We start from the raw sequence: 27,190 nt of genomic DNA on the forward strand, positions 1-27,190 counted from the left end.
AGTAAGATGATCTGAAGTCATTTCAGACAAGACATATAGGAAAAAACAAAAATACAGGTGAGCACTAAATAAAAAATAAGCATTACATTAAGTACTAACTGATAGGACATTCTGCATGAAGGTTAGTGGGTTATGCGAAAGTCGTGTGAGATGCAGAACAGCACTGCTGGACGCCTGGCCTTCCTAGACTCTGTGCACTTAGTGCCAGTGGTGTCACTTCTAATCATTGCAACAACCAAGAGCTGTCCCTCCAATTTGTATCATGTGCCTGACAGGCAGAAGCCTCCCCTTTGAGAACCACACAGGTAGGCTATGGGGGTGGGAGGGGATGGCCTCCCTTGTTAAACCAGAGCAGGGGCCTCCCAGACTTGAGCATGATGGATGAAGATGAAGTGAGGTCTTCCTTGGGGAATGCTCCCTCTTTCCCCTGCCACTAGCAGGTTCTGTCCTTGGGACCAGCTGCTGCCCATGCCCCAGTGCACCCTGACCCCAGGGGACGCCTCATCTTGCCCTTGGCCTCCCTGACATACTGAGCTATGGAGTGAGCAGGAGCTGAAATCTGAGCCTGGAAGGTTTGCTGAGCCCAGGCTTCTCCAGGTTCATCTCCCTTTGCTTCTCTGTCCGGTTTCCCTTGGGCTTCTGTGTGGTCCCAAGGGAGCTAGAACCCCCTAACCCCTGCTGTTCCTGCACGAGGCTAGCCACCATGCCATTAGCCAGGACCCGCCAGTGTGTGGGGTTCCTGTGGTTCAGCCAAACTTAGGAAACAGCCACATGCAAACAGGACGCAGGAAAATCAGGGTTCGGTAGTAGCGGGTGAGGATGAGAGTGCTTATTTCCATATTATTTATCAGTGATGCCCTGGGGGATGGTCTCAGTCTCCCCAACCTCCCTCAACTACTAGTCCTGTTAAGTCCACATCCAGATAAGGGGATTTGGGGATCAAGAGAGGGCACCAATGGCCCTCTGAGGGGCTGCTTCCTGAGGCCACTCCCTGCTGTAGCAATCCCCTTCTGGGTGTGGGGCAGGCATCATGAGATGACAGAGGTTCTCTGGTTACCCACAACCAGATACACAGCTACCTGCCTAGCCCAGGACCACCTCTCCAAAGCTGATTCAGCATTAGGACTGCAGGGCATCCCCTCCAGCACCACCCCCCATCCAGCCTTATACCACCAGGTGGGAGCTGCTGCCTGTGATGGGTGCACAGAGCATCAAGTTCATATCTTACTCAGTGGGCAGGCTCTAAGGTCAGCCTGTGATGTAAAAAACTGTATCTATTCGAAAACACTCTCCAAATTCCTTGTATAGACACCACACTAGAGATTGGCATGCAGACTCTTGGTCCATCCAACACAGCTGGTTTGTTCTCCAGCTGTGAAACAGATCTCTATTTCTTCAATTGGGATGTACATGAGGGGCACACACTCTCAGAGCTGCCATCTTGTGAGGAAGCTCTTGCTGCATGCAGAGGCCTTGAGCAGCCCCAGGCTTCGAATCTTCCAGGTGAGGCCCCAGATATGACAGAACAGAGATAAATCATCCCCACTGTGACTGTGTCTGAATTCCTGATCCACAGAATGGTCAGTAACATATTGCACTTTAAAACTAAGTGCACTATGTATTGTGCATTAGGACCAGATAATTTGTGTGTATCCTTAAACATTTCAGTAACACTCAGATCGTCAAGAGGCTCCCACTAGAAGAAGTACACCAGAACCAAGACCGACAAGTGGAAAAGCAAAATCAACTCACACACCTCATCAAGGCATTAACTTGGAGACCAGAGGCAAAGACCTTGCCATTTAAATTATTTCTCTCATTTGTTCTACAGGAATGTGTGTAGCTCAATTCTTGTAGGTTAAGCATATGAGTGATGGATTCCACCACAGGAGCTGCATAAGGAGTTGGAGCTTGATAGATGATAAGCTGGTTTTTCTGGAAGGACATGCCAGAGTTTGTATGTGATTGTCCAATGCAGCTAACAGTGAACACACTCAGAGAGCATCGGTCATCCTCCTTGGCAAACATGAATGGCAGGCTCTAGGGACAGCTGTGCTACGTCACACGATGGTACAACCACAGCAATACCGCTCAGGATAGTCCACCGCATACACCTGGTGGTCAGTGCCATAGATGTAGTAGACATAAGTCTTTCCTTGGTACCAGTAGTGAACTTCTGTGAGGGGGATCAACTCAATGGTCTGGCGCTAAGGAAACAAATAGCCAAGGAAAATGTCAGTGTTCTATTCAAGTCACTCACCTGCTCAAGAACTTTCAGTAGCTCCCTACTGTCTGTGGTATGAAGATCCTGCTCTGGAGTTGCCATTTGATACGGTTTGGCTCTGTGTCCCCACCCAAATCTCACCTTGAGTTATAATAATCTTCATGTGTCATGGAAGACCCAGTGGGAGGTAACTGAATCATGGGGGTGGGTTTTTCCCACACCATTCTCATGATAGTGAATAAATCTCATGAGATCTGATGGTTTTATAAAAGGCAGTTCTCCTGCACATGCTCTCTTCTTGCCTTGCCTGCTGCCATGCCCTTTCTCCACCTCCCTTTGCCCTTCCTCCACCTCCCGCCATGACTGTGAGGGCTCCCCAGCCATGTGGAACTGTGAGTCCACTAAACCTCTTTCCTGTACAAATTACCCAGTCTCAGGTATGTCTTTATTAGCAGCCTAAGAACAGACTAACACAGCATTCTACAATCTGCTACAATATGCCTTCAATCTGCCTTTCTAGATGTATCTCCTACCGTGCTCCTTCACGCGCCCTAAGCTCTGGCCAAAACTAACTTCTCATCTTTAGCTACCATTTGATTCTAGGTTTCACCAAGTGGGGACAGGCATCCCCAGGGGAGTTCCAGGGTGTATGGAAAGTCACCAGCCAAGTAGGACAACTTCCAGAAACATTAATTTTTAGATGGAGTGCTGGGGGACAGTGGAGGAAAAAGTCAGTTTAAACATGTGTATATTAAAACAACCATAGAGGTATTAGGAAGTGGTTTATAACATTTGAATCAAATTTTAAGATAAAACATTGACCCCGAAGACATTTGAAAGTTTAATGGGCTGTGCCAGGCTATTTTCAGGATGGAGACCTCATTCCCTCCCACAGGGTGGTGCTAAGTCGCTCATTCTCTGGCCCCTTCTCTGAGAAGTTACTCAATAACTTTTTGCAATCATGAGGCCCTAAACAGAAACAGCAGCCTAATGTTGGGAGCAAATATTAGGCTCCCATCTGCACTGGCTTCTGGTGTTGTTTTGTTACTGGCAACTACACTACATAGTTGAGGTAGGAATGTTGCTCCTAATCATTTAAGCCAAGCTTTCTTGTGGACTTACTGTGGGTCAAGCTCTGTGCAAAAAGCCCTAAGTTCTTCTGCACAAGCTGCTCTCTTGTCCCAGACTCAGATTTGGGGACCCAAACCCAGGGAGAGGTGGCATGATTGGCCTGGGGTCAGGCCCTCTTTACTTGCAGGGAATTCTTCCTGTTGGGAAAAGAGCTCCAAGTCCTCTTGCTTGATGGCTTGAAGACCCTAGGGAAGAGGCAAACTAGGCCTGGTGGGGGCCTGAGGCTGAAGCCATCTGGCTGTTTCGACTTCTCTCTCCATCCCTAGAAAAACTGCCCTGGCCATCCCTAGAGATCTGGGCAGTGGGGGAGTATTTTGAGAGGTAGGCCCCCATTCTGTCATAAGAGAGGCCAAGGGCAGCACGACATTGCAGAAGGAAGAGGGGAATCAGAATCAGGGCACGAAATTTCCACACAGCTTTCCGTGTGATTTTGTGCTCCAGTTCTCTAGGCCTCAGTTTCTCATCTATGAAATGGGAATAAAAACTCCTATTTCACAGAGTTGTTGAGACAACCGAATAAGACCCCTGCGATTGAGTTTTCTTCATATGCCAGAAACTGGAATCCAAATGACAATTTTGGAAATAAAAGGTGGAAGATGCCTCTTGAAATTTCAGTGCAAAGGACCCCAAATAGGGACTAAACGGCACAAGGAGATGGGAGTCAATGTCAGTGCTCAGAAGGCCTGGACACTGAAGTCAGGACTACTCTTGTTCCCAGAATTTTCTATTAAGATCCAATGGTGAGCATGGCAATACCACCACTCCCCCGCCCCAACCTCTGCAACCCCCTTGCCTCCATCTGCTTCTGGCTCAAAAAGTCTCCAAGTTTGAGGCCACAAATTGCTCAAGACATCAATTGCCATCAAGTGGTCATCATGTAATTGGCTGTTTATCTGTCTGTGCAGCTCAGCCCCCGCAATAAGCAGATTCCAGGTCTCAGAGTCACGGCCATGGCCAGGAGATGTAATTTAGCCACCTATGCCCTCATGGTTGGATTTCTGTTCTAACTTCTCCATCTTGAGTAAAATATTTGCATGAATCTTTGTCTACAGCTCTAGGACCAAAGGCAAAATCAGAAAAAAAGATTCAGAAAAGTGACCTCCACTCCCATTATACTCCTTTTTAAAGAAAACTATGTATTCGCCCCCTGGTTTGCCCTTCCTGGCTCCAGGATTTGTTTACAATGGCTTGTTTTGGCAGAGGCAGGACCTCAGGAGACCTGAGTTCTAGTCCTGGACCTGCCACCAACATACTGTGTGACTTGGGACAGGTAACTTCCCCTCCTTGGGCCTCAGTTTCCCCAGCTATCAAAATATTGAAAAACTAGAAGGTTTCATCTAAAAATCTGGACTTCAAACAGTCTGGAAACACTGGGTCTTGTGCCTACAGAAAGCTGAGCATTGACCGGCCCCTTTGAATGAGGCTCTGTCACCACCTCCTTACTGCCTGGCCCTGGTAGGCATGTAAGTTTGCAGTGTCTGAATTGCTTGATTTCTCAGTCCCCTTCCAGCTCCAAGATGGTCCATATTCATTTAGATAAAATGCATCTTCTCTCTCCTACAAATCAGGGAGATGTGCAGAGAGAGAGAGAGAGAGAAGGGGAAATGCTCATTGCAAAGGGACATTTTGAGCACCAGGTGCCAAACACATTAAGAGGGTTTTGCTGCAAAACCCTCTGATGTGCTTTACTGTCTTTTTTCACAGGTGAAGAGAGTGGCTTTGAAGGAGGGGAGAAGTGGCTGGCCCAGGATCCTGCTGGGATGCAGGAAATGCAGGATCTCGGCCCAGTCTGCAAGGCTCCCGTCCTGGCTGCTGAGGCCCACTTCATGCAGCTCCAGCAAAAGCACGTTACCAGGCCAAACTCCCACCTTAGGGCCCCCTGGCAGGCTGCAGCAACAGTATAAGGGGCCGCTCAGGGCTGCTCCTGGGGATGTAGCAGCCACCACCGCCACCTTGTGGCTGTCAGGATACAGCGGCCAAAACCCCAGAGGCTGGGAGAAGACAGGCTCGGGTTTGGGAAGTGCCAGGGCCTCAGAGGCAAGCCAGGCCTGTGACCTTCAAACTCAAGCTTTTCCTTCCCCTATCTGAACACCAGGGAGTCAGAATCAAAATCTCATGACACCACATTCGTGCTTGAAACCCTGCAATCGCTTCCAGGAATAAAAATGCAAACTTCCCCCTGGCCCAGGGTCCTTCCTGCCTCTGCGTCTTGCATGCCCTACTCTATGCCCTGGGGCCTTAGGTCAGGCCCTAGCCCTTCCCAGGCTCCTCCCCCTAGAACCTCCCTCACTTCCACAGTCTCATCCTTCCGCTCTGACATTCTCAGGAAAGAGGGCTCAGCAGCCCAGGAAGAGAAGTCAGAGCCAGATGGCCCCTCACCCCTGGCTCACCTGCTGCAGGACGCGGGCACGGGAGGCCAAGGCAGCACTGTGCTCTGCAATGCCCCTCTGGGAGGCCAGCGAGATGTCCCGCAGGGGGAAGTCCACGATGGGGTACACCTGGGGGAGAGAGAGAGCTGCGGACCACCTGGCTGCCGCACGTGGAGCTTTGGAAGTCAATGGGGCTGGCCAGAGCCAGAGCCGGAGCCAGTGAAGAGGGCCGAGAGAAGGCCCCATATGGTGGTCTCAGGAATTTCAAAAACAGGAAAACAGGTGCCTGCAGTCAGAGAGAGAACCCTATCACCTGCAGCCCACTCGATCCCCCAGCTGCGTGCGCCCTGTGTGCCGCGCATCGTGCTAGGTGTGGGGCAAGGCAGTGACCACAGCAGGTGTGGTCCCCATCAGTGTGGGCTCGTGGGGTCTGTACATGTGTAGCAGAAAAGGAACTCAGATTCATTTCTCATTTAAACATTCAAACGGCCCACTAAGGGTCAGGCACTCTCTGTGAGCTGTGGATACAAAATGAACCACAAATAAGCCCAGGTGCTTGCACTCAACCTACAGAAAGTCCAGGCACTGGGGCATCTCCTTGGTCCCCAAAGCCCCCACATCCCCTTCTGCCAGGCTTGAAAGTCTTCCACATATTAAGGGCAAGCATAGCCCTCCCCTGGGGCTCCCTGGGAGTTCATTGTGGAACTGTGGCCCCTCCCTCCACCCTCCTTCTAAGTGTCCACCTGGGCCCAGTGCTGCTGTGGACACTGAGGGTGAGACAGCAGTCAGAGCTCAGCACCAGGCAGGGTTAGCTCACAGAGCTTCCAGCAGCCAGTGACGCCTAGGGATGGGCCCCAGTCTGAGCTGAGCACAGGGGGAGGCCTCTAACTCAAACGGAAGAGTGGGGTACAGGGCTTCTGATGGGGGGATGCCTGAGGTGAGCCTTTAAAAAGCCAAATTACTGGAGCAAAGAAAGGGGCTGACACCCCTCCCTATAGTTTGAGGACCCCACTCAGAAGTCCCATTGAAGCCAATCTCTCTGCCAAGGCCAACGGCAAGAGTGAGAAAACCTTTTCTGCTAAGAACCAAGTAGTAAATATTTCAGGCTTTCAGACCCTGTAGTCTGTCATTACCCAGCCCTGCCCCACCATCAGGAAAGTGGCCATAGACAACCTGTCAACAAATGGGTGGGACTGTGTTCTAATAAAGCTTTATTGACAAAAGCAGGCAGTGGGCTGGGTATACCAACCCCTGGCCCACAGGACCCTCTCCTCTGGCTGAAGGCACCTCTCACTTCTGAGCTCCTAGCTCTGCCCTGCTCACTGCCCTCTGCCATTCCTCAAGGCCTCTGCCCCACTGTCCCCTCGCTCCCACGCCACAAGGTCCACTCCCCAACTGCCCTGTGCCCAGGTCTGTGCCCAAGGTCACTTCCACAGAGAGGCCTTTTCCACCTCCAGCTGGAACGACACTGCCACCCCTCCCTGCCCCTTACCCTGCCTGAGTGTTTCTCAGTGCCCCTTCACCATCTGACATTGCTGTAAAAGGGTCCATCATAGTCCCCTCACCAGACTGTAAGCTCCATGAGGGCAGGGTCCTTGTTTTATTTGCCATGGTCTACCCAGGGTCTAGAATAGTGCCTAATATAGGAGAAGGGTCTCAAGGTTTGTGGAAGGAAGCAGGGGATGAAAGAGGAAGGAAAAGAGTGGGGAAGAAGGGAGGAGGAAGGGAAAGAGAGAAAGAGGGTAGGAGGAATGAAGAATGGCAGATGGTGGGGGAAGGGGAGGTGGGAAGGACAGAGGGTTGAGTATGTAAAAGTCAAAAGAAAACTGACAGCCCCCAGGCTCCCCATAGCCTCATCCATGTCTGGGGAGCTCTGCTCTTACCAACCTGTCCTTCCAGGGAATGCAGACTGCACACACAGCCAGCAGCTCCAGGCCCATGAGAGCGGAGGAGGAACCCAGCTTCCTTTGTTCCCATCCACAATGCCCTCTTACCACCGAGTTTTCATCCTTAAAGAGGTTTTCTCCTTTGGCTTTAGCAAGGAGCTCCCTGGGGCAGTTGAGCCGTTGTTCAGACACAAACTCAAACAGGCTGTTCTTCCTGGAGGGAAGGAGGATGAGGGATGAAAGCACACAGTGGCAGGTTAAGAGCACGGCCTTTGCAATCAGACAGACCTGGGGTTGAGGGCTTGAACTGCTACTGGAGGGACCTTGCAAGAGTTCTGTAGCCTCTCTGAGCCTCAGTCTCCTCGTCTGTAAAATGAAGTTAGTAAGGATAGTGACAGTTCAGCTCCATTACCTCATTTCATCTTTGCCTGCAAAGCACTTAGCAAGGTGCCTGATACAGGAGAAACCTTAATGCGTGGAAGCCCTGGCTGACTTAGGGACATAGCAGGATGCTACAGCTCTCTTCCTACAGGAAGGGCTCAGTTGTCGAGTGGCTGCCACACTAGAAAGTGGTGATGGCAGAATTTGAACCCAGGTCTGTCTGTTCTAAAGCCAGTCGGCATCCCACAACCCCACACTTCCTCTTTCCAGGAAATTCTCCCCCTTCTAAGTCCTGGCAGGTTCTTGCACTATGAAAGCCCCAACCAAGCAGAGTTTCTCTGCAGAAACCAGTCCTGGGTTAAGTCCCTCAGCCACCCCCACATGCCACAGCATTGAGACACTGCCACATACCACATGATGACAAGCTGGATGAAGTGCAACAGCTTCTTCTCCCCCTTGCAGGTGGCGCAGGTCTTGTTCCCTCTCCCTGAGCAGGTGCTGCATCTGAGAAGGGCACAGAGTCGGTACCCCCAGATCAGCTGCAGGTCCTGGTGGCTTCCAGAGGCTCCCACCTGCACCTCCTTCCTCCTGAAGGTAGATTGTGGTGAGCTTGCATTGTTTGTATCTGCCCACCACCTAGTCTTCCTTCTGCTGGCAGTACCCCAATATCCCTGTGGGGACCACCCTTCCCCCACCCAGCTCACATGGCTCTAGGGCCTACCCAACCCCTTCTGTGACCAGCTTGGGACCTGGGACTGGTCAATGATCTTATTTTATGTCCCTGGTTTCAGTGGCTGATACAAAGATGAGTACATGACCCAAGCGAGTGCAATGAGATCTGCCCCAGGATGTTTGTCAGGACTATCAGGGAAGGGACATCTTTTCTCCTGGCTTGGAGCTACTAGTGGTCTCTTCTGCCACTACAAGGAACCCCTGCCTGAGAATGAAGCCCACACAAAGGAAAGCAGAGTGAGAGGGGAAGATAGATTCCTGGTGGCGTTGTTTAAGCACCTGGATCCAGCTGGGCCTGAAGCCATCCCTGAAATATACCCCTGGTCTTCATTCTTACCTAGGCCTGTAAATTTACTTTTTTGCCAAAGCCAATTTGAATTGGATTCTTTTCACTTGCAAATGAAAGAAAAATAAACATCTTTTTCCCAGTCAAAGACCGTCTCTACCAACCACAGTGGAAGGTGCACCAAAGCTTCTCCAACTGGCTTGTCAGAAGGATGGCCTGGGCTTTGGTGAGGCAAACGTATCATTAACCAACCCAACCTTGAGTATTTTCACTCCTCATGGTTTCCTGTTTCCCTTAAAAATTTATAAATACATTAAAGGATAGGATTTACAAAATGCAATGGCCCAGTGTTTGCAAAGCTGTGAGCAGTGATGAAGCTTTGTTGATTGTTTAGTCAATCAACCAACTTTCCTTGACTCCTCCTCCATTCAGACCCCAAAATGAGTTATAAATAGGGGCTTGCCCAGGACCTGATCCTCAGAGAGTTAAAAATCTGGCCTTTCAGGTGGTTTTTGATATTCACTTCCCCACCCATTGGCGGGAGAGGTCTCCTTTCCTGGTAATCCTGTCCCTGTCTTTCCTCCCTGAAGTGCCTCTTTCTTCTCATCCTTTCCACACATATATTGTGTGACAAGTTCCGGCCTTGTCCAGAAATGCCAGGCCTTGAGAAAAGCTCACCTACTCTTCAAATAACCACAGAGCACCTACTATGTGCAAAGCTCTGGGGACACAGCAGTGATGAGACAGATGGGTGCCTATTTGTCTTTCAGACGGGCAGGCAATGAAAAGCCAGAAAACCAGAAAGCACGAGCACTGTGGTGCTGGGAGACACTCCTACCTCCGCCTGCCAGACCCGGCGCAGAGCTGACACCTCCGGGACTGCTTGGCTTTGCGCTTGGCTCCGCAGCAGGACGGGCACCGCACCTGCGGGCACACCACTGCCTCAGCCCCACCGGCCTCCCAGGAAGCAGGGCCAAGGGCATCCCAAGACCTGGTTCAAATCCCAGCCTGTTGACCTTCCTCCCCCTGGGCCTCAGCCCCTTCATCTGCAAAATGATACGGGGTGAACATGAGGTATCTTTGGATTCTTCCAGTTGCAGCTTTCAGACTCCACTCCCTAAGATCCCTGTTTCTTCTGAGACATCAGCCTCTCCTGCCTCTTCTCTAATCCCCACAAGCCCCAAGACCAGACCCCGACCAAGTGTTGGGAGGAAGCTGGGACAGAGGCACTGGTCAGGGGCCTGGCACTAGAGACAGGGGACTCCTTTTGAGAAATGGCCCCAGAAAAGGCCTAGGCTGTGCTCCCACAGTTGGCTCATGTGGGCTCCAGATACATTCCAGGGAAAGCCTGAGGGAGGTGGGAGGGGAGGAAGGCACAGAGAAGACAACAGGGAGGGAGCCTGGGAAAGCCACTTGAGGTGGGTGGTAGGAGTGAGGACTTGGGAGGAGAGAGAAAGGCCAGGTGAAGGCCACTGCTGGGACCCACAGGCAGTGCAGGAGTGAGCAGGGGATGCAAACTCAGCAGGCGAGGGGTGTGAAAGGGCTGGTGAAGAAGACAGTTCAGGGTAGCCAGTGTCAGAGCATGGCCAAAGCATGAGGCTCAAACCAGGACAGCATGTAACATGAAGAGTTTGGTTTTACCCCCTGGGATGATTAATAGGCCTGAAGGTTTCTGAAAAGACAAGTAAAGCCATGACTAATGCCACTGAGGGGCCTGTGCTGGGTTAAATAGTGGCCCTTCCAAGTTCAAGTTTACTGGAATCCCAGAGTGGGACCTCATTTAGAGATAGTCTTTGCAAATGCATTTAGTTACGATGAGGTCGTATGACCAGGTAGGGCCTAAATCCAATGATGTGTTCTTATTAGAAGCCCATGTGAAGACAAAAAGCCATGCAGGGAGAAGGCTGGGTGACAAGGGAGGTGGGGACTGAGGTGGCACAGTCACAAGACATGGAACACCAACGACAGCCCGCAGCTGCCAGAAGCCAGGAAGAAGGGGATGGCTTCCCTCTCGGTGCCTCCAGAAGAACCAGCCCGGCCCAAACCTTGATTTTGGACTTCTGGCTTTCAGAACTTTGAGATAACAAGTGTCTGGTTTTTTGGTTTGTTTGTTTGTTTTGTTTTGTTTTGTTTGTTTGTTTTTGAGACAGTCTTGCTCTGTCACCCAGGCTGGAGTGCAGTGGCACAATCTCGGCTCACTGCAAGCGCCACCTCCTGGGTTCACGCCATTCTCCTGCCTCAGCCTCCCGAGTAGCTGGGACTACAGGCGTCTACCACCATACTCAGCTAATTTTTAATATATACTTTTTTATAGAGATGGGGTTTCACTGTGTTAGCCAGCAAGGTCTCGATCTCCTGACATCATGATCTGCTGGCCTTGGCCTCCCAAAGTGCTGGGATTACAGGCGTGAGCCACCGTGCCTGGCTGTGTCTGTTGTTTTAAGCCTCCCATTGGTGGTCATGGCTTATAGCAGCCAAAGGAAACTAACTCAAGTGTCCTGTCTACTTTGTCTCTCCAAGCCTTCCAAACTTCACCTGCTCAGCACCCACCACCCTGTTCGACAAGTGGAGTCACTTGTTGGTTTCCCTGGCTGACAGGGACTCCCTGATAAGAAGAACCCCAGGCCTTGGTCCTCTTACAGGACCTAGTGGCCAGAGTCAAGCAGGTATTCGTTGTATGTTGGTAGATGGATAAGAAAAGAAGAGAAAAATTAAAATCGAACTGTCAAAGTGAAAGTGTCATTAGAGACCACCCAATCCCACTTTTTCATTTTATAGATGGGAAAATGGAGGCTCAGAAAGGGAGGATGACTTGTCTGAGATGACACAGTTGCTGCAGGGAGCCCCAGGCCACCAGCCCAGCCCTCTGTCCCCAGGATCCCCTGCCACCACACCCTCACTGACTCACCAATGGTTCACAGATGACTCACCGTGCCCGCCCCGTGGCAGCCGCTGCACTTGTACCGCCCACGCCCGTGGCATTTGTGGCATTCCTGAAAGTGCAATGCTCTCCTGGGATCTAGTTTCCCAAGGGCCACTTCTCCCACACCCATGACATCACCATCTAAACCGGAGGTGCAACGGCTCAGGACCAGGATAGGAGGATGGTGCAGGAAAGAAATGGCCCTTCTCATTTGACTACAATTCCAGAAGACTTGACTGCATCAAGAGATCCTGTCACCATTTCCTCTGAGCCCCAGCCCAGTCTGGATGCCAACAAGGGGAGACATGTCTGGGAGCCCCACATCCTAACTCACACTCTACAGTTTCCTACCGGGCTGAACCACAAAGGCTGATGGCATTTGCCCATAAGGTAGCTAATGTGGTCTTTGGGAACAGAAGTCATTGAAAAATGGACAGGATTTTTGTGAAAGGCAAAAAGCTAGCTAATAGTATTTAATCACTAATTTAAAATAGCCTTGCCACCCTTGAGAAAGGATTAGAATACTTTCTTGACCTCTCAAAATCCTCTTTGTCTTAGAACTCTATAAAAACTTACAGAGCAAAATTACACCCTTAAATCCAGTCCGAAAGTGTAAAACAGGCAGCAATCAGAAGAGAACACAATATGAGCTATCTCATTCACGTTTTTGTAATCCACTAGGCTTCTCTCCCTTCACGCCATGATTATATGTCCATAAAGCAGGATGGAAGTCAGATTCTGTTTCCTAACTAACTCTCATGGAAAATCCCAGCAAAGTTTTAAGTTTTTATTTTATATAAATTTCATTCAGCACTCCAGCTGCTTAAGCTAAAATAAATTTTTTAAAAAATGAAAACCACACTCAACCAATCCAGGAATATCACTGCTCACTAAAGCTGGTGACAATTTGTAAATCGGATGATCTGTTTGCTGCCTGAACACTCCCAGATTTGCTTGGAATTTTATTTGGGACTACATTCCATACACCAGGTTTTATTAAATTATGTTCATTTATAACCAAGAAATGAAGCACTGGCCTGAATTTTGGGTTTCCCTTCAAAGGATGAGTTTGAGGAAACATGCAGTGCCTGGAAAGCCTCTCAGGGAGAAGGGCAAGTACTCCAGTAATCTTGTTACCTTGACCAGTGATGAGTGAGGGACCTGGAACTTCCTGATGTCTTCCTGAAACATCGGGGGAACCTGAACCTTGATGTCCCAGAGCCTGGGGGAGGCGCCTCTTTGCGGCCCATCCACAGAGTGGTCTGATGCAGAAAGGGGTCATTGTAAGAATGACAAAGGGCAGCAGGGATAAACTTTCATTTATCCAGCAAACAGCAGAGAGCCTTCACTTGGTACCAGACATGAGTCTAGATCGGGGCTACAGGGATGGGTAGTCAAAGGCCCCCTTGGAGGCAGTGATTAAGCAACCAAGATTTAGAGAGAGACAGATCTGGGTTTGACTCCTGGCTCTTTTATGTCCTAGCTGCTTGACTTTAAAGAAGTTTCTTACCCTCTCTGAGCTTCCATTCTCTCATCTCTAAAATGGGGATCGTCATGGCACCTACCATACAAGATGGTAGTGAAAATTAAATGGAAGAATGTGTATAAAATTCTTAGCACCAGGGCTGGCACATACTGAGGGGCTGACAAACAGGACCTGTCATCATTATCATCGCCATCCCCTTCACCATCCCATCCTCTTCCTCTTGCTCTGTTCAAGGAGACAGACAGCACCATCACAATAAGATGTGATAGGATATGATACATGCTTTGGACAAGAGTTTCACAAAAGGCTCTGAAAACTCAGAAGACTGGCCCATTCTGCTGGGAGGGGAGCAGCAGGAGGAGAAATCCTGAAAAGCTTCTTAAAAGAAATGACACATGAGCTGAGTCTTGAAGAATGGACTGGTAGAGAAAACAGGTAGGACATAGGTCTTCCCAAATAGAGAAACTTAGGCTTCCGGTGGGGGCTAAGCAGAAGGTGGATGGCAAGGGGAATGGGGAGCACAGGGGCTTAGAGGCTTAGGAGGAATTAGGGGTGGCATGAGGGGGTAGGGGAACGTTTAAACACACATGCTGCTTTACAACCTGCCCCCATGTGGCAGCACCAGACTGTAGCAAAAGCAAACGCTTGGCTTTTTCAGGACCTCCTGCCTCCTGGGCAGGAAGTGTTGACTAAGATCAGCACTGGAAAGTCTCTGAGATGAAAGTTCACCCTCTCATTTTGCAGGAAGTAAGGAAGCCAAGGCTCCAAGCAGGAGACCATCTTAAGATGACTGCCTGAGCCAAGTCCTGATATTTCCCACCAGCACCCTGGCTTATTTGCCCCAATTAAACTAGTTTCAGACCATTCACTTACTAGTAAAGGGTTGAAATGTCCACTCGCTTATCCTGGATTCACTAAAGGTCTCTAGTCGATACTAAAAGGAAAAAAACAGCATGTTCACATTCGTGCCCCTTATGAAGGCAGAGCATTATGCAAAAAGAGGAAGCTCTTCCCCTGCAAGGGCTCAGTGGGGAAACGGAGAGATCCACGCACAACACCCTCGGCTGCTGGAACTGGCTGACAACAACGATTTCTGTTCCACATGCCCCCAGATGTCTGCCGGGAAGTCAGCCAACCCCAGGAAATCTCCCCTAACAGGCTCAAACTGGAGCTAATTCAGTTCCCCATGAATTTATACAAAGATTCTATGAGACAAGCTTCAAAGTAGTAGCTGTCTTTGATAGCTGGAGGCCCCTGGAATCTATGGCTTTGGGATTTCCCTTGTGGAGGAAATTATCTGCCTGATATCAAAATCTTCCTTCTTGATCTTCATCCACAAAGTGACAGAATGGGAAGAGGTCTTGGACATCCCTTGCCCTCTCCTTCTACATGTGAGTAAATGAGGGCTCAGAGAGATCAGCTGATTTCCTTGAGGTCACACAGCCACACAATGGCCACTTCTTCCAGATTCCTGCTTTAACCACTGCCTGCAAGGCTCATCTGATTTCTGCGCAATTATGTGCTCCTCAGAGGACGGCTGGATCAGCAACACTAGAAAATGTGAACATAAAAGCTGCCCCTCTGCTCTGTCAATAGAGGAGACAGAAGTGCCTGCCAGAGGTAGGCCTGCCCTACAGCAATGAATAAATAATTTCTTGGCACCGTCATGATTTGGGGGAGGCAGAGGGAGCTGAAGTCTAGTGGCGGGTAGATGAACCTTTCTCAGCCCATCCCTTGTAGAAGTATGGAGTGAGGACATAGGCTTTGAGGCTACCAAATCTGATTTTGAATCTCACCTCTCTCACTTCTAGCTGCATCTTCTTGGGCAAATCACTTTGCCTCTTTAAATTTCCAATTTCTCATCTGTAAACCAGTGACAGTGATGCTACTGTATAGGGCAGCCATGAGGATTTGACAAGGCGTGAGTGTAGCATGCACTCTATGATGCCTGGCATGTTCAAGCTTGCCAGTGGTGTTTGCCAACACCTGTCCTTTTTTCTCTTTTCTTTTTGTTTGAGTTGGAATTTCGTTCTTGTTGCCCAGGCTGGAGTGCAATGGCACCATCTCGGCTCACCGCAACCTCCGCCTTCCCGTTTCAAGCAATTCTCCTACCTCAGCCTCCTGAGTACCTGGAACTACAGGCATGCACCATCACGCCCAGCTAATTTTTGTATTTTTAGTAGAGATGGGTTTTCACTATGTTAGTCAGGCTGTTCTCAAACTCCTGACCTCAGGTGACCCACCTACCTCAGTCTCCCAAAGTGCTGGGATTACAGGTGTGAGCCACCGCACCTGGCCTGACGCTTGTTCTTTTTATTATTACTCACAGCCACAGACAAGTCAAGTTGCAGATGGGATTCAACATCACCATCGTTCACACTCATACACACTGCCCCCAGGACTCCTTTCCCCTGGCTACATCACACAGCCCACCACTGTCCCAAAGCCCCCAGCCCACCAGCCCCTAGGCCAAGGCCCCCCACCAGCCCTGGCCTCTTACCCTGCAGAGGGTCTGCTGATTCAGCTCCCGGATGACAAGGTCTCCAGCCACTGTGCTGCTGTAGCAGCATTTAGAGTTCACGAAGCTGAGGAGGGCTTCCCGGGCCAACTCCTCCGTCATCACAGGGACTCTGCAGGGGACCAAACAGAGAGGCAGGGATTTCTGGGAAGGGCCCATGGGCTCATGCAGGCCAGCCAGACTCCTCAATGTGTAGGTGAGAAACTGAGGCCACAGTAGTGGTAAAATGTAAATCCCTAAGCCCCATCCCTGGAGGATCTAGTGCAGTAGGTCTGGGGTGCAGAGGGTCCCCTCCAGGGATCCTGATGCACTACCAGGGCTGAGATCCTCAAGGAAGGCTCCTGTGCGGCAATAGTGACATAGGGAATGCACGCAGTCACACAGCACGATCTGAAACTCACCTGTGTTCCAGGAATGAGGACCAGGACCTTTGCTCCTGGGGCCTCCCCAGAGCCTCCAAAGGCGGGAAAAATGTCTGTCCTCCTGGAGAAGGGAAGAGTCAGGGGCTGGACAGCCCGGGCCAAAGGAACAAATACTTGTGTGGTGGAAGAAGGAAAGACTGATTGAATGTGAGAAAGAATAGATGAAGAAAAAGTGATGCATTTAATGCATCTAATGCAAAAAGAATGAGGACTCCAAGACCAGCACCATCTAGGTCTTAGAGGGACCTGTTGTGGCCATGGATTGTTCATAGACAGAAAGCCTATGCCCTGTTGCTTCCTATTTCCACTTACCCTTGATAAGGGGCTTCCCAGGGTCCCCCAAGGGAAAGGGGAGCTATCTCAGCACCACTTTTTCCAGAGACATCCCCCCAACCAGCATGAGCCCTAGGAAGAAGCCCAAAGAACCAAGCCCCCTTGGACTTACTGCCTGCTTGAAGAAGCCAGTCATAGCCAGGCAGTCTCTCCAGGAGCTCTGTGGGGGGTGCCAGAGGACTCTCAGCCTCAAAACTGAGGTCTACCACACCTGCAGAAAGACAAGCATTCCTGAGCCTTGGGCAGGGAGGGGAAGGCTGATGAGGGTTTCACAGGAAGCTGAAAAATGAGGGTGGGTGCATTATAAAAAGCCTCACAGTTTAAGCCAGACTCACTCTGGCATCCTTGGGACACAGAATACATCTGCAGGGCAGGTGGTGGTAGCAGCAGTAATAATAGCGATGAGAAACATCAAGAATGCCAGCTCCTATTTGCTGGGTACCTACTCTGTGAATATGCATTATTGCATTCATGAGTCTGTAATTCACTGTGGTGAATTACAGATGGCCATGTATTCTTTGATGCTTCCCTTCCATTAAACCTAGGAAGATATGTGATTGCCTCAACTAAGAGAATACGGTGAAAGCATTAAAAGACTGCAGCTTCTTCTGCCTCATGGAACATTTGTCTTGGAACCCTGAGCTTTAAGTCAGGCTATTGTGCTGGAGGAACCATGAGGCGACCCTAAGACTACATGGAAGGAGGTCCAGTTGAGTTCAGCCTTCCAGTCATCACCACCAAACCAGCAAAGCCATCCTGGACTCCTCAAGCCATATCAGCCACCTGCCGAATGCCACTGGATGACCCTAATCAACACCATGTGGAGCAGAAGAATCTCCTGGCTGAGCCCTACCCCAATTCCTGACCCACAAAATCATGAGATATAATAACGTTGTTGTTTTAAGGCACTGAGATGGGGGGTTATTTGTTATGCAGCTTCCTCCAGTGGACAATCTTTGCTCTGGGATTCCAGGCAGACCTGACCAAGACTTTCTTGGAGCCACATGGAGTCTGAGACTACTCCTGCTTAGTCTCCTTCCTTCCCTCTCTCCCTTCATAGATGTCAGACTTGCATTGCAGTCTGAAGACATTCCCTCCTCTTTTCTCTTCACAGGTATCTTCAAGAAACCCCTTGCACATCCAATGCCATCTTGGTGTCTGTTTCATGGTTGACCCAAACTGATACACTAATGCCTTCCCCCATTCTACCAATGAGGAAACTGAGGCTTAGAAAGGTTGTGACTTGCCCAAGATCATACAACCAGCAAGTGGTGGGTGGAGCTGGATTCAAACCTAGACTTGTCTGACTCCAAAGTTCATGTTCTTTCCAAGTACAGACAGTTCCCAACTTAGGATGTTTGGACTTAATTGATTTTTCTGCTTTATGATGGTGCAAAAGCCATACACATTCATTATAAACCAAACATCAAATTTTGAATTTGGGTCTTTTCCTAGGCTAGTAATAGACAATATGATACACTCTTGTGATGCCAGGCAGTGGCAGTGAACCACAGCTTCCACTTCACCACTGCCTTGTGTATTAAATGCCTTCTTGACTCTTCTGATATTTTCAATTTATGATGGGTTTATTCGGACATAACCTCACTGTAGATTGAGTAGTATCTGTACTTTTCATGAGGCAAAACTACGAAAAAATCATTCACTATATATCTGTTTTCAAAACCTCATCCTAGCCTGTCAGGTGTGACATAGATACATAGATAGGTGTGGCCCTGAGATGCCAAGGAGGAAAACATAATATAGAAACTGGCCCCTGAAGCACTGGATGGTTCATGAAACAACTTCCTACACCTGTTGCCTTATCCCACACTCCCAACTGGGGGTGTGGAAGGCAGCACTTCTGACCCCACTTGACATGAGGCACATGAGGCTTAGAGAGATTACTCCAGTAATCCTAGGTCACACAGCTGTGGAGTTAGAGCAGGACAGAGGTCCCAGAGGCCTCTGGACCAAGAATTCTAGTTCCAGCCCACTGGGCCACCCCTTAAAACTGTTCCTATAATCCCTCACACTAGGGGACAAGAATTCCTTGGCTCTGTCTAGCAGCCAAGTCAGTCACAGGAGTTGACTTCAAATGGTGCCTGTGAAATGGTCATGGAAGGGGACACTGTCTCAGTCACTGAAGCAAACTCAGGTCAGACTTCCAGCTGAACTGCCCCATCTCCTAGAGCCTTTTTTTTTTTTTTTTTTTGGTGGGAGGAACCTATTTAAAGCCTGTAGCTCTCTCCCTTCACAAAAGTAAAAATAATATGCCCTGTCCTTTCAAGTTTAATAAAAATAAAGACCAGACAATAGCAAGTTTTATTTTAAATGAGACCAACCTAGGCTAATCTGGAAGTGTAGCTGTCAGCAGGTGAGGAAGAAGGAAATCTTGAAACACATGGCTGAGAAGATATAGGGAGTGAAGTATCATTAAGACAAATGAACACTCCCTTTTGCCACCTTCCAAATTAGGAATGCCCCTGTCCTCTGAGAATAAGAACTATTATCTGCATCTCTAAGGTTTTTTCTCCTTGCAGAAAACCCACAAAAGAAAGTGGATAGAAGAAGGTTCGTGATGTAGAGAGTACCTTTCTAAGCAGGAAAACCCACCTTTGTAAGCAAATGGTTCTGCCAGGAAACAGGGGAGAGATCTGAGATAGATGTGGCTGGGATGCAAAGTGACATCATCCCAAAGCTTCAAACTGATGCCTGCCAATGTGCGTTGAAATCTTCAGTGTGACAGTTCATCTGGAATTACTATTAATATCTTGATTCTCAATGTTGCTTTGCTTCTAATTAGTTTAGTAGCATTTGAAGCTATGTTAGCCACCAGGGACCCAAGGGTTAGCAACAATTATCTATAAAGAGCCATGTGGTAAATATTTTAGACTTTGCAGGCCGTACAATCTCTGTCTCAGTTACTCAAGTTGGCTGTTGTAGGCTGTTGTAGTGTGAAGCAGCCATAGTCAATACACAATTGAATAAGTGAGTGTGGCTTCGTTCCAAGAAAACTTTGTGAAAATAGGTGGTGGGTCTGATTCGGCTCTCTGAGTCATGTTTGACCCATCCCTGACTTAGACACTCACCTGTGTGTCTACTTGGACATTCTCCTGGGAATGGGCTTGAGGGGATCAGAAAGGTAGAAGCTGAAACCTGAGCCTTTCTGGGGCAAAGGCCCATGCATGTCCACTGTAGTTTCTGTCAGCTCCATTATCAGAATTAAAGATCAAGTTCAGGGCTGGACTGTAGCCCTGAAATACATGGCCCAAGCAGTGGAGGAAGGAGGGGATGCCCTTAGGACGAATGAACACCCCGTCTCTACCACCTCCCAAATTGAGGATATCCTTGTCCTCTGACAATAAGAAATACTATCTGCATCTCTAAGGTTTTTTTCTGCTGGTAGAAAATCTACAAGGAAGGTAAATAGAAAAAAGTTTCACAGATGTAGAGTGCCTTTGTAATTAGGAAAACACATCTTTTTGAGCCAATGATCCTGCCACATTTTGACCGGAGTCAGAAACCCAGAGGCAGCATGGTTAGAAACATGGGTTCTGACATGTCACCTTGGGCCCAGGCTCTCCACATGATGTGACACTAGGTAAGCCACACATCCTGGTAGAACTCAACTCCCTCCTTGCAAAACAGAGCAGATGATATTAATACCCAAGCAATGAGACAATGTGTGCATAGTCCTTCATCCTGTGCCTGGCCTATAACAAAACCCAGTCACTGCCTTGAACCAGAGGAGGGTGGGTCTTCCTCTTTCTTTGTGCTCATTTAAACCAGGAGACAACAGTGAAAATATCAAGCATAGAAAGACTGCCACAGCCCTGTCCCCTGGGGATGGCCCCCCACCCACCCAGAAGTCTTGGGTCTGCTGGGGCATCAATATTCCTCTTTACAAGAAGACAGGGAAATACCATGCAGCTGCAACGTCCTGCTGGAAACCAAACAAAAGGAGCAGGAAGAGGGGAAGAATCAGAGGCGGGAAACTCAGACTCCGTTCCTCAACCAGGAGCCACCCTGACCTCTCAGGGCAGCTACAGTTCGTCAGAGCTAAATTAATCTCACCATTCTGTTATGTACAAAAATAAAGGACTCCAGACTGAACTAAGGAGGATGTGTCATTTCCTGTACAGATCTTGACGGGCTCAACAGGGAATGTGGACGTCAAGGGGCATTGTGTGACACCCAGCATGGGGCACTCAGAAGGGGCTACCAGCCACATTGCTGTTCCCATGGTGTTGCAGCTGAGTTTCAGGCAGTTGTCCAGCTGGGCCACCCTGCCCTAACACACACATTGTGTCCCGTGGCTTCCAAAGGGACAATGTAGGCATGATCTCCTTTGTGCTTCATGATAACCAGTTTTCCCTATTTCAGAGAATGAAATGAGGCTGAAAGATGTGGTTTGGGGCAACTTGCTCACACACGCATGGCAGAGATAGAAATTGCACTTAGAGCTCAGATCCTGTCTCCAAGCCCAGTGACCCTTTTGCTTAGCTGAACCCCCTTTGGCTCCATGCAAACAGCATCAACTGAATGCTGAGAAGACTTTGCAAAGAGAGTCGCCAAGGTAGTGTTTCAGCTCACCAGTCACAAGATATTTTTCTTTTGTATAGAAAGGAATTTTCCTTGTGGAGAAAGGCATTATTAATGGGTAACCCCTTTAATTTTCTCTTTTTAAAAATGTCATTCCTTTGACTTCAGATGAGAAAGGAAATCAATGTCCTTTGCCCCTAATTCCACATTAATCATCTTAAAAGCACTGAAGTGTGCCCAAAGGGCTTCCCATCACCATCTTACTTGAGTTTGTTTCATACATTGTCTCCTTTGACAAGTGCGAGGGCCCCTTTTGGACAGGGGTCCCTCTCTTGTATAAGAAAAGAATGGCATTCAACACTCAAACAAAGAGTGGGAATACAACAGGCACACGTAAGTGTTAGGGGAACAACAAACCTACCACAGTGGGCATATTGTCGATATGCACAAATGCCTCATGATTTGAATTATACTTGAGATGATGCCAAAAAGATTCAGGTGGTCAAACTCAGACACACAAAGTAGAGTGATGGTTGACAGGGGCTGTGGGGAGAAGGGAATAAGGAATTATTTAATAGAGACAGAATTTCAGATTTACAAGGTGAAAGGAGTTCCAGAGAAGGATGCTGGTCATGGCTGCACAACACTGTGAATGAACAGTACTACTGAAATGTGCACTTAAAAATGGCTAAGATGGTAAATTTTATGTCATGTATATTTTATCACAAATAAAAACAACTTGAGAAAGAGAGAGGTGATCATAAGAGAAAGAAAAGAAAGAAGTTCTGTTTTGCCATAAAGAACAAACAAATAATTGGCCACACTAGTTAAAGGACTTTCTAGAAAGACCAGAAAACCTGATCACATCATCCCCTCACCTAACCCCTGCAGTGACTCACTGTTACCTACAGCTAAATCCAAGCTCCTGAATTTGGCAGGTAATATCCCTACATTAGATGGCCTTTACCCCCAAGAGAGGAAGAAAGGATTCTCATCTGCCCTCATGCCAGGGAAAAGCCTCCTACGGGTGCAGACCAGGGTGAGAGAAGGTAAGGCAGCTAACTGTGGAAGGAGGCAACAGTAGGGAAGAAGAACAGAGAAAAAAAGGAAGGAGAGAGACAAGGAGAGCAGAAAGAAAGAAGGAAGGAGAAAGGCAAGCCTGCTGGAGAGAGAAGCATGAGTACTTGGTTTGAGAGCCATTGAGAAAATATTTGGAGGAGCAAATGTTCACCATGTGGTGAGACCAACATCAAGAGAAATGGGTGAAGAGTTGGGAGAAGTTTTGCTTTAAATTGTGTAGGCCGCCCTGGGTTGCCAAGCAAGAATGCAGCAAATATTGCAATTTTTGTTTTCAATTATTTGAGATTGTTATTTGTCAATATTTTTCAATTATTTGGAATGTGAAATTAATGCTTCTTAGAAAGTGTTGTGATGCCAAGACAGGGCCACACAGGGGCTGGACTTTCCAGAGGTGCCCTGTGGCTTCATGATACGGACATTTGTACTCACCCTCACACACCCTGTGCCATTTCCCCAGCCCTGGCTGCGGCTGGTCCTGCCCGTGGCACCCCTGGGCACCCCCTCCAGCCTGACTTAGCTTAGACCTCACCGTCTCCAAAGGTGTCTGAGTGCAGCTCCCTGTCCTGTGTCCCTTAGCACTCCATTCCATTTCTCCGCTGTTGTTTTGCCAAATGACTTTTTAAGAATCCTTTGTAAAACGTCCGTCTGGGATCTGTGTCCCCCGCCAGACTTGGAGTACCCCAAAAGTAGATCAATGTTTTATTCATCCTCATTTTCCCAGCAATGAGCATGGCACAAAATACTTAACCCACTATGCAGTCTCTGGGGAGGAAAAATCACTCAATTTTTTAGGGCCTTGACTTCCTTTCCCTAAAAGTAGGGCTGAAGGGAGTAGGGTCACTGAGAGGAGCAAATGAGACAATGCATGAGAGGGGACTCTGGAAACTGATTCAGGAGAGCCCTGGGTATCCTGCCTAAGCTGTAATAATTTCATTAAAGCATTTTATTTCTTACTCCTTCCCAAAGTAGATGCTGTATCTTCCCATTAGGGGCTACCAGAACCACTATCACCCTCCCGAAGTATGCAGCCTGTGGGAAAGACCAGATGGGCCCCCTAGAGGCCAGGGCTGACCTAGCCGGGAAGGCTGCATTCTGGTGGCGTGCCTCCATCCAGGGCATGTGTGAAAAACACTGAGATCTCGCATCAGTCGCCACTGCTAATGGCAGCTTGGTCCTTGCCAAGAAGTCCAGCACCCTTTCTGACCGAGATACATGGAGAGACTGAAAGCTAGTCTTGGTACTGAAAGCTTGTCATCCCTAGTCGTGGAGGGCAGCGGCATTCTAATGAACAAGCTTTCTGGGAGCAGAGCTGGCCGGGGTACCAGGGGAGAGTCCCAGCTCCTCAGCACTGGGTCAGGGGTGGTGATGGCAATGTGGCCTCAGACCAGGGCTCTCACTCATGAACTCAACACTGCCCCCGTCCACAGGGACTCATGCCCAGGAGTAAAAAGGTGCAACCCATGTCTTATAGTCCTAGACCAGAAAAGCTGCCTCCTAGAATTACCAGGGGCTGCATTTATAGACCATCTTACTTGAAGAGGCTCTTGCTCACCATTTCTGGAAGAGGTTTCAGTCTGCAATCAAAGAAATAAGTTCCATCACAAGAGATATGGTATATAGAATAAAGGAGGGGTTCTTTTCTCTTCTGCTCTGTGTTAGGATGCTACACTTAAAGAAAAGAGTGATTACATCTGGGACTGTTGAAGAAACAGCATCTGGTTAGGCTAGAAAAGAAAAGACTTACAGGGCTCTTATTTTAAACAGGGAGCAGACATTCTGAGTAGACTTGGGGCCTGGAATCAAGACCAAAAAGTAGAAGCTCCAGGTAGAGAGATAGCGAATCACTGTAAGAAAGAACTTTGGACAGTCTTGGCTATAAAAATAGGACCAGCCCATCACTGGAAGTGTGCCAGCCAAAGTGGGAGATGCTGCCCTAGTCAGGGATGCTGTCACAGACAGTCAGCACCTGAGGGTGATGATCAAAGGCCTCTGAGGAGACCTGCACGTGGGTGCCACATCCCAGAATGTTCCTATCCATGTACTTTGGTCCCAAAACATATCACCGGAGGAAGGTTTCCTCCCTCTGAAGTCGCTCACATTATAGACCTGAACAGTGAGGGGACAATACTTTAGTGCCTGCAAAGTTAACTCGATGGGATAAAATGGGCAATCACCTCTCCCCTAAACAGGCACATTTAAATTACGTAAGGCCTGTAGCGGGCTCCCTTTCTGACACTGGGGAGTAAAAAAAAATCTACCTAGTTTCTGATTTCATTAACTTAACTTTTTCTAAAAGCTTCCCTGGGTGCCCCTATACCTTGCAGTGTACCCCAAGTGCTCACCTGAGTTCCATCACGTCTGAGACCAGCACTCAGCATGACCCTATGAAAGACTCAGGGTTGCTAGACTTGTAATGGGGCCAAAGACTTCACCTTTCTCTCACCTTGCTCACCAAAAGGCATGAGGTCAAAACAGGAACTACACAGGAGATAGTATTTCCCATTAATAGCAGTTTACTTTTAAAGTTCTGGGGACCTGATCATTTCCTAGAGTCAATATTGACTCCATGTCTACTCTGGGCTGGTGATGTGTTAGGCACTCACTTTGTAGCCAATGACTCTTTGATCAATCTTGCAAGATGACACCATCCCTTTAAAAAAATTATGGGAAATGAAGTTCAGAGAGGTTAAGTGACTTGAGCAAAGTCACCCAGAAACTAGGAGGCAGAGCATAGGTTTGAGTCCATATCTGACCTAGTCCATTGCTACTATGAGAAACTCTAATCATAAATGGAAAGACTGCTAATAAACAGTGTTTTGAAGAAAAAAGATTGCATTAGAATGTTATTTGAAGCTTATTAGAATAAGAGTATGGATACACAATTTCCAATATATTAGAGGTCAGATTAAGTCCTCCTCCTCCAATACATGCTAAAATATCTCCAGGCAGTCTTCCACTTCAATATGAAAAAAGATTCCAACAAAACTTAAATTGAGCTCTCTAAGTTTAGTATAGGTTAATTTCATATTCTACTTCAGGTCTAAAACTTCAAGCTTTAAGATACCAACATTAAAGACAAGAAAGAGTATTATGCCTGCAAAGAAGCTCTGATGTCATCAAGTCTGGTGACTATGAAGGTGTGTTAGTGTCATGGGTCTCTCTGGATTCAAACAAAAGTTATAGACCTCTCTCTACATTCCCCACAAAGCATGTTCAGAAAACACTTTGCCCACACCCTCGTGGTCCTCAGATTGAGACCTCCTAAACCAATCTCGTTTTATAGATGAGAAAATTGCAGCTCAGAGAGGTTAAGTGATTTGCCCAAGATCACACAGCCAATTCAGAGCAGAGTCAGGACTTGAACCCTTGCCTCCCACTTCTCAGTCTCCTGCTCTTCCCCCCGCCCCCCCAACACCACCCCACTGCACTGCCTGTTTCAAATTCGGAATCAAAAATTCCTTTTTTAAAACATAGCACATTTCTTCCTGAAATATCACTTCCTCCTTCATGTTTTAAATAGCCCTGAGAATCCATTGTATTTCTGTCCTGGTAGTGACAGGATGGGGTCACCTGGGCTATGTTTCATGAGCGATAATGAACGAGCCAGCTGTTTGCCAGAGAAAGATCATGAGTGAAGACTTTTCCCAACCTTTCTGTAGAGTTAACCTCATCTAAGAACTGAATCCAATTGTGATTGAAATAAGAATCCTGAAAATCTCACTTACATTTGGCTGGGAGCAGGAGATACTGTCAACTGGAGAAAAAAAAAAGGAAAAAGAATATACGGTTTGCACAGTGTCACTGTGATAGAGAGAAAACTTCTCAACTGCGTCTTTCACCTTCCTTCTCCATTGTCCAAAGGCACATAACAGAAGAAGAGATTGCAAGCTACAGGTAGGTTTTACATATGAGAAGAAGGAAGAAAGGGGTGCTCTTGGCAACCCAGATGCAGACCCAGGACTGCATTTAGGGCAGATGGAAGAGTTCACACAGTGCTAGCTACAGAGCTTATTAGAAAAAACTACAGATACACAACTTCCAACATATTAGAGGTCAGATTAGGTCCTCCTCAAATGCAGGCTAAAATATCTCCACACAGTCTTCCATGCCATCTTCGAGGCTCTACTTACTGTCATCTTCACTCAGATCCCTGTCCATGGTCCAGACGTCCTGCCAAAGAGATGTCTGCCCTTCTAGTGTGCTTGGACCGATGTGCTCTGATGGACCACCCTCAGGCCCCTCCCAGAACAGCAGGCCCATTGTTACCAGTTTGAATACAACAAAAGGAAACATCTATACCATTCATCATAGCTGCTCGGCACCCAATCCACCGGGTTCTGGGAGCTCCTCTTCCACAAGAGCCTTCTACTGGCCAAGCTCTTGTGGATGCTTCTAGTTACTCATGTCCTCACTGCACACCTTTGAGAGGGGCACTGGTATCATGCCCATTTTTCTGAGCAGGATGATAGATTCACACCCTCATCAGTCTGACTCTCCAGTCAGAGTGCCTGACCACTGAGCTACATCGCCCAGCTGTAGGAGGCAGAGTCCTAAGTAGGAGGCAGAGTCCTAAGTATTGTAGGGGGCATGCAGAAAAAAGGTCATAACCACAAGGAGAGTACCTCCCCAAGGGGGATATTATATACAGATACTCAGGCTGGGCAGGGCCTCTGAGGTCTTGAGCAGCACCAGCCTCATCTCCCAGGGGAAGAAACAAAGCTGGGATTGTGAGGCCACACTGCAAAGCCACGCAGCACCTCATGGGCAGAGCTGGCTCCCAACCCAGCCACGTGGGCCGCTACTGTTTGCCACACCAGCCTTGCCCACTGTGAAACATCTTTGGATTTGTAAAAGGTCTTTTCCTAAACATTTTCCAT

At 48.3% G+C, this 27,190-nt stretch overlaps 1 protein-coding gene across 1 annotated transcript; it reads right to left on the reverse strand.

The window, feature by feature from the left end:
- Positions 1-1,592: 1,592 nt before the first annotated feature.
- Positions 1,593-26,505, reverse strand: SSUH2 (ssu-2 homolog). Its single transcript, XM_033210521.1, has 12 exons — positions 26,444-26,505; positions 16,804-16,902; positions 16,338-16,419; positions 15,919-16,048; positions 14,292-14,352; positions 13,070-13,194; positions 11,940-12,002; positions 9,848-9,933; positions 8,403-8,495; positions 7,719-7,824; positions 5,746-5,853; positions 1,593-2,207 (listed from the first exon to the last, which is right to left on the reverse strand). Exons 1-12 carry the CDS (start codon positions 26,469-26,471, stop codon positions 2,061-2,063), a joined length of 1,128 nt encoding a protein of 375 aa, XP_033066412.1. The 5' UTR covers positions 26,472-26,505; the 3' UTR covers positions 1,593-2,060.
- Between the last annotated feature and the right edge of the window lie 685 nt (positions 26,506-27,190).

This window comes from Trachypithecus francoisi, unplaced genomic scaffold (genome assembly GCF_009764315.1).
Source record: "Trachypithecus francoisi isolate TF-2019V2 unplaced genomic scaffold, Tfra_2.0 Lachesis_group0, whole genome shotgun sequence".
Taxonomy (NCBI): Eukaryota; Metazoa; Chordata; class Mammalia; order Primates; family Cercopithecidae; genus Trachypithecus; species Trachypithecus francoisi.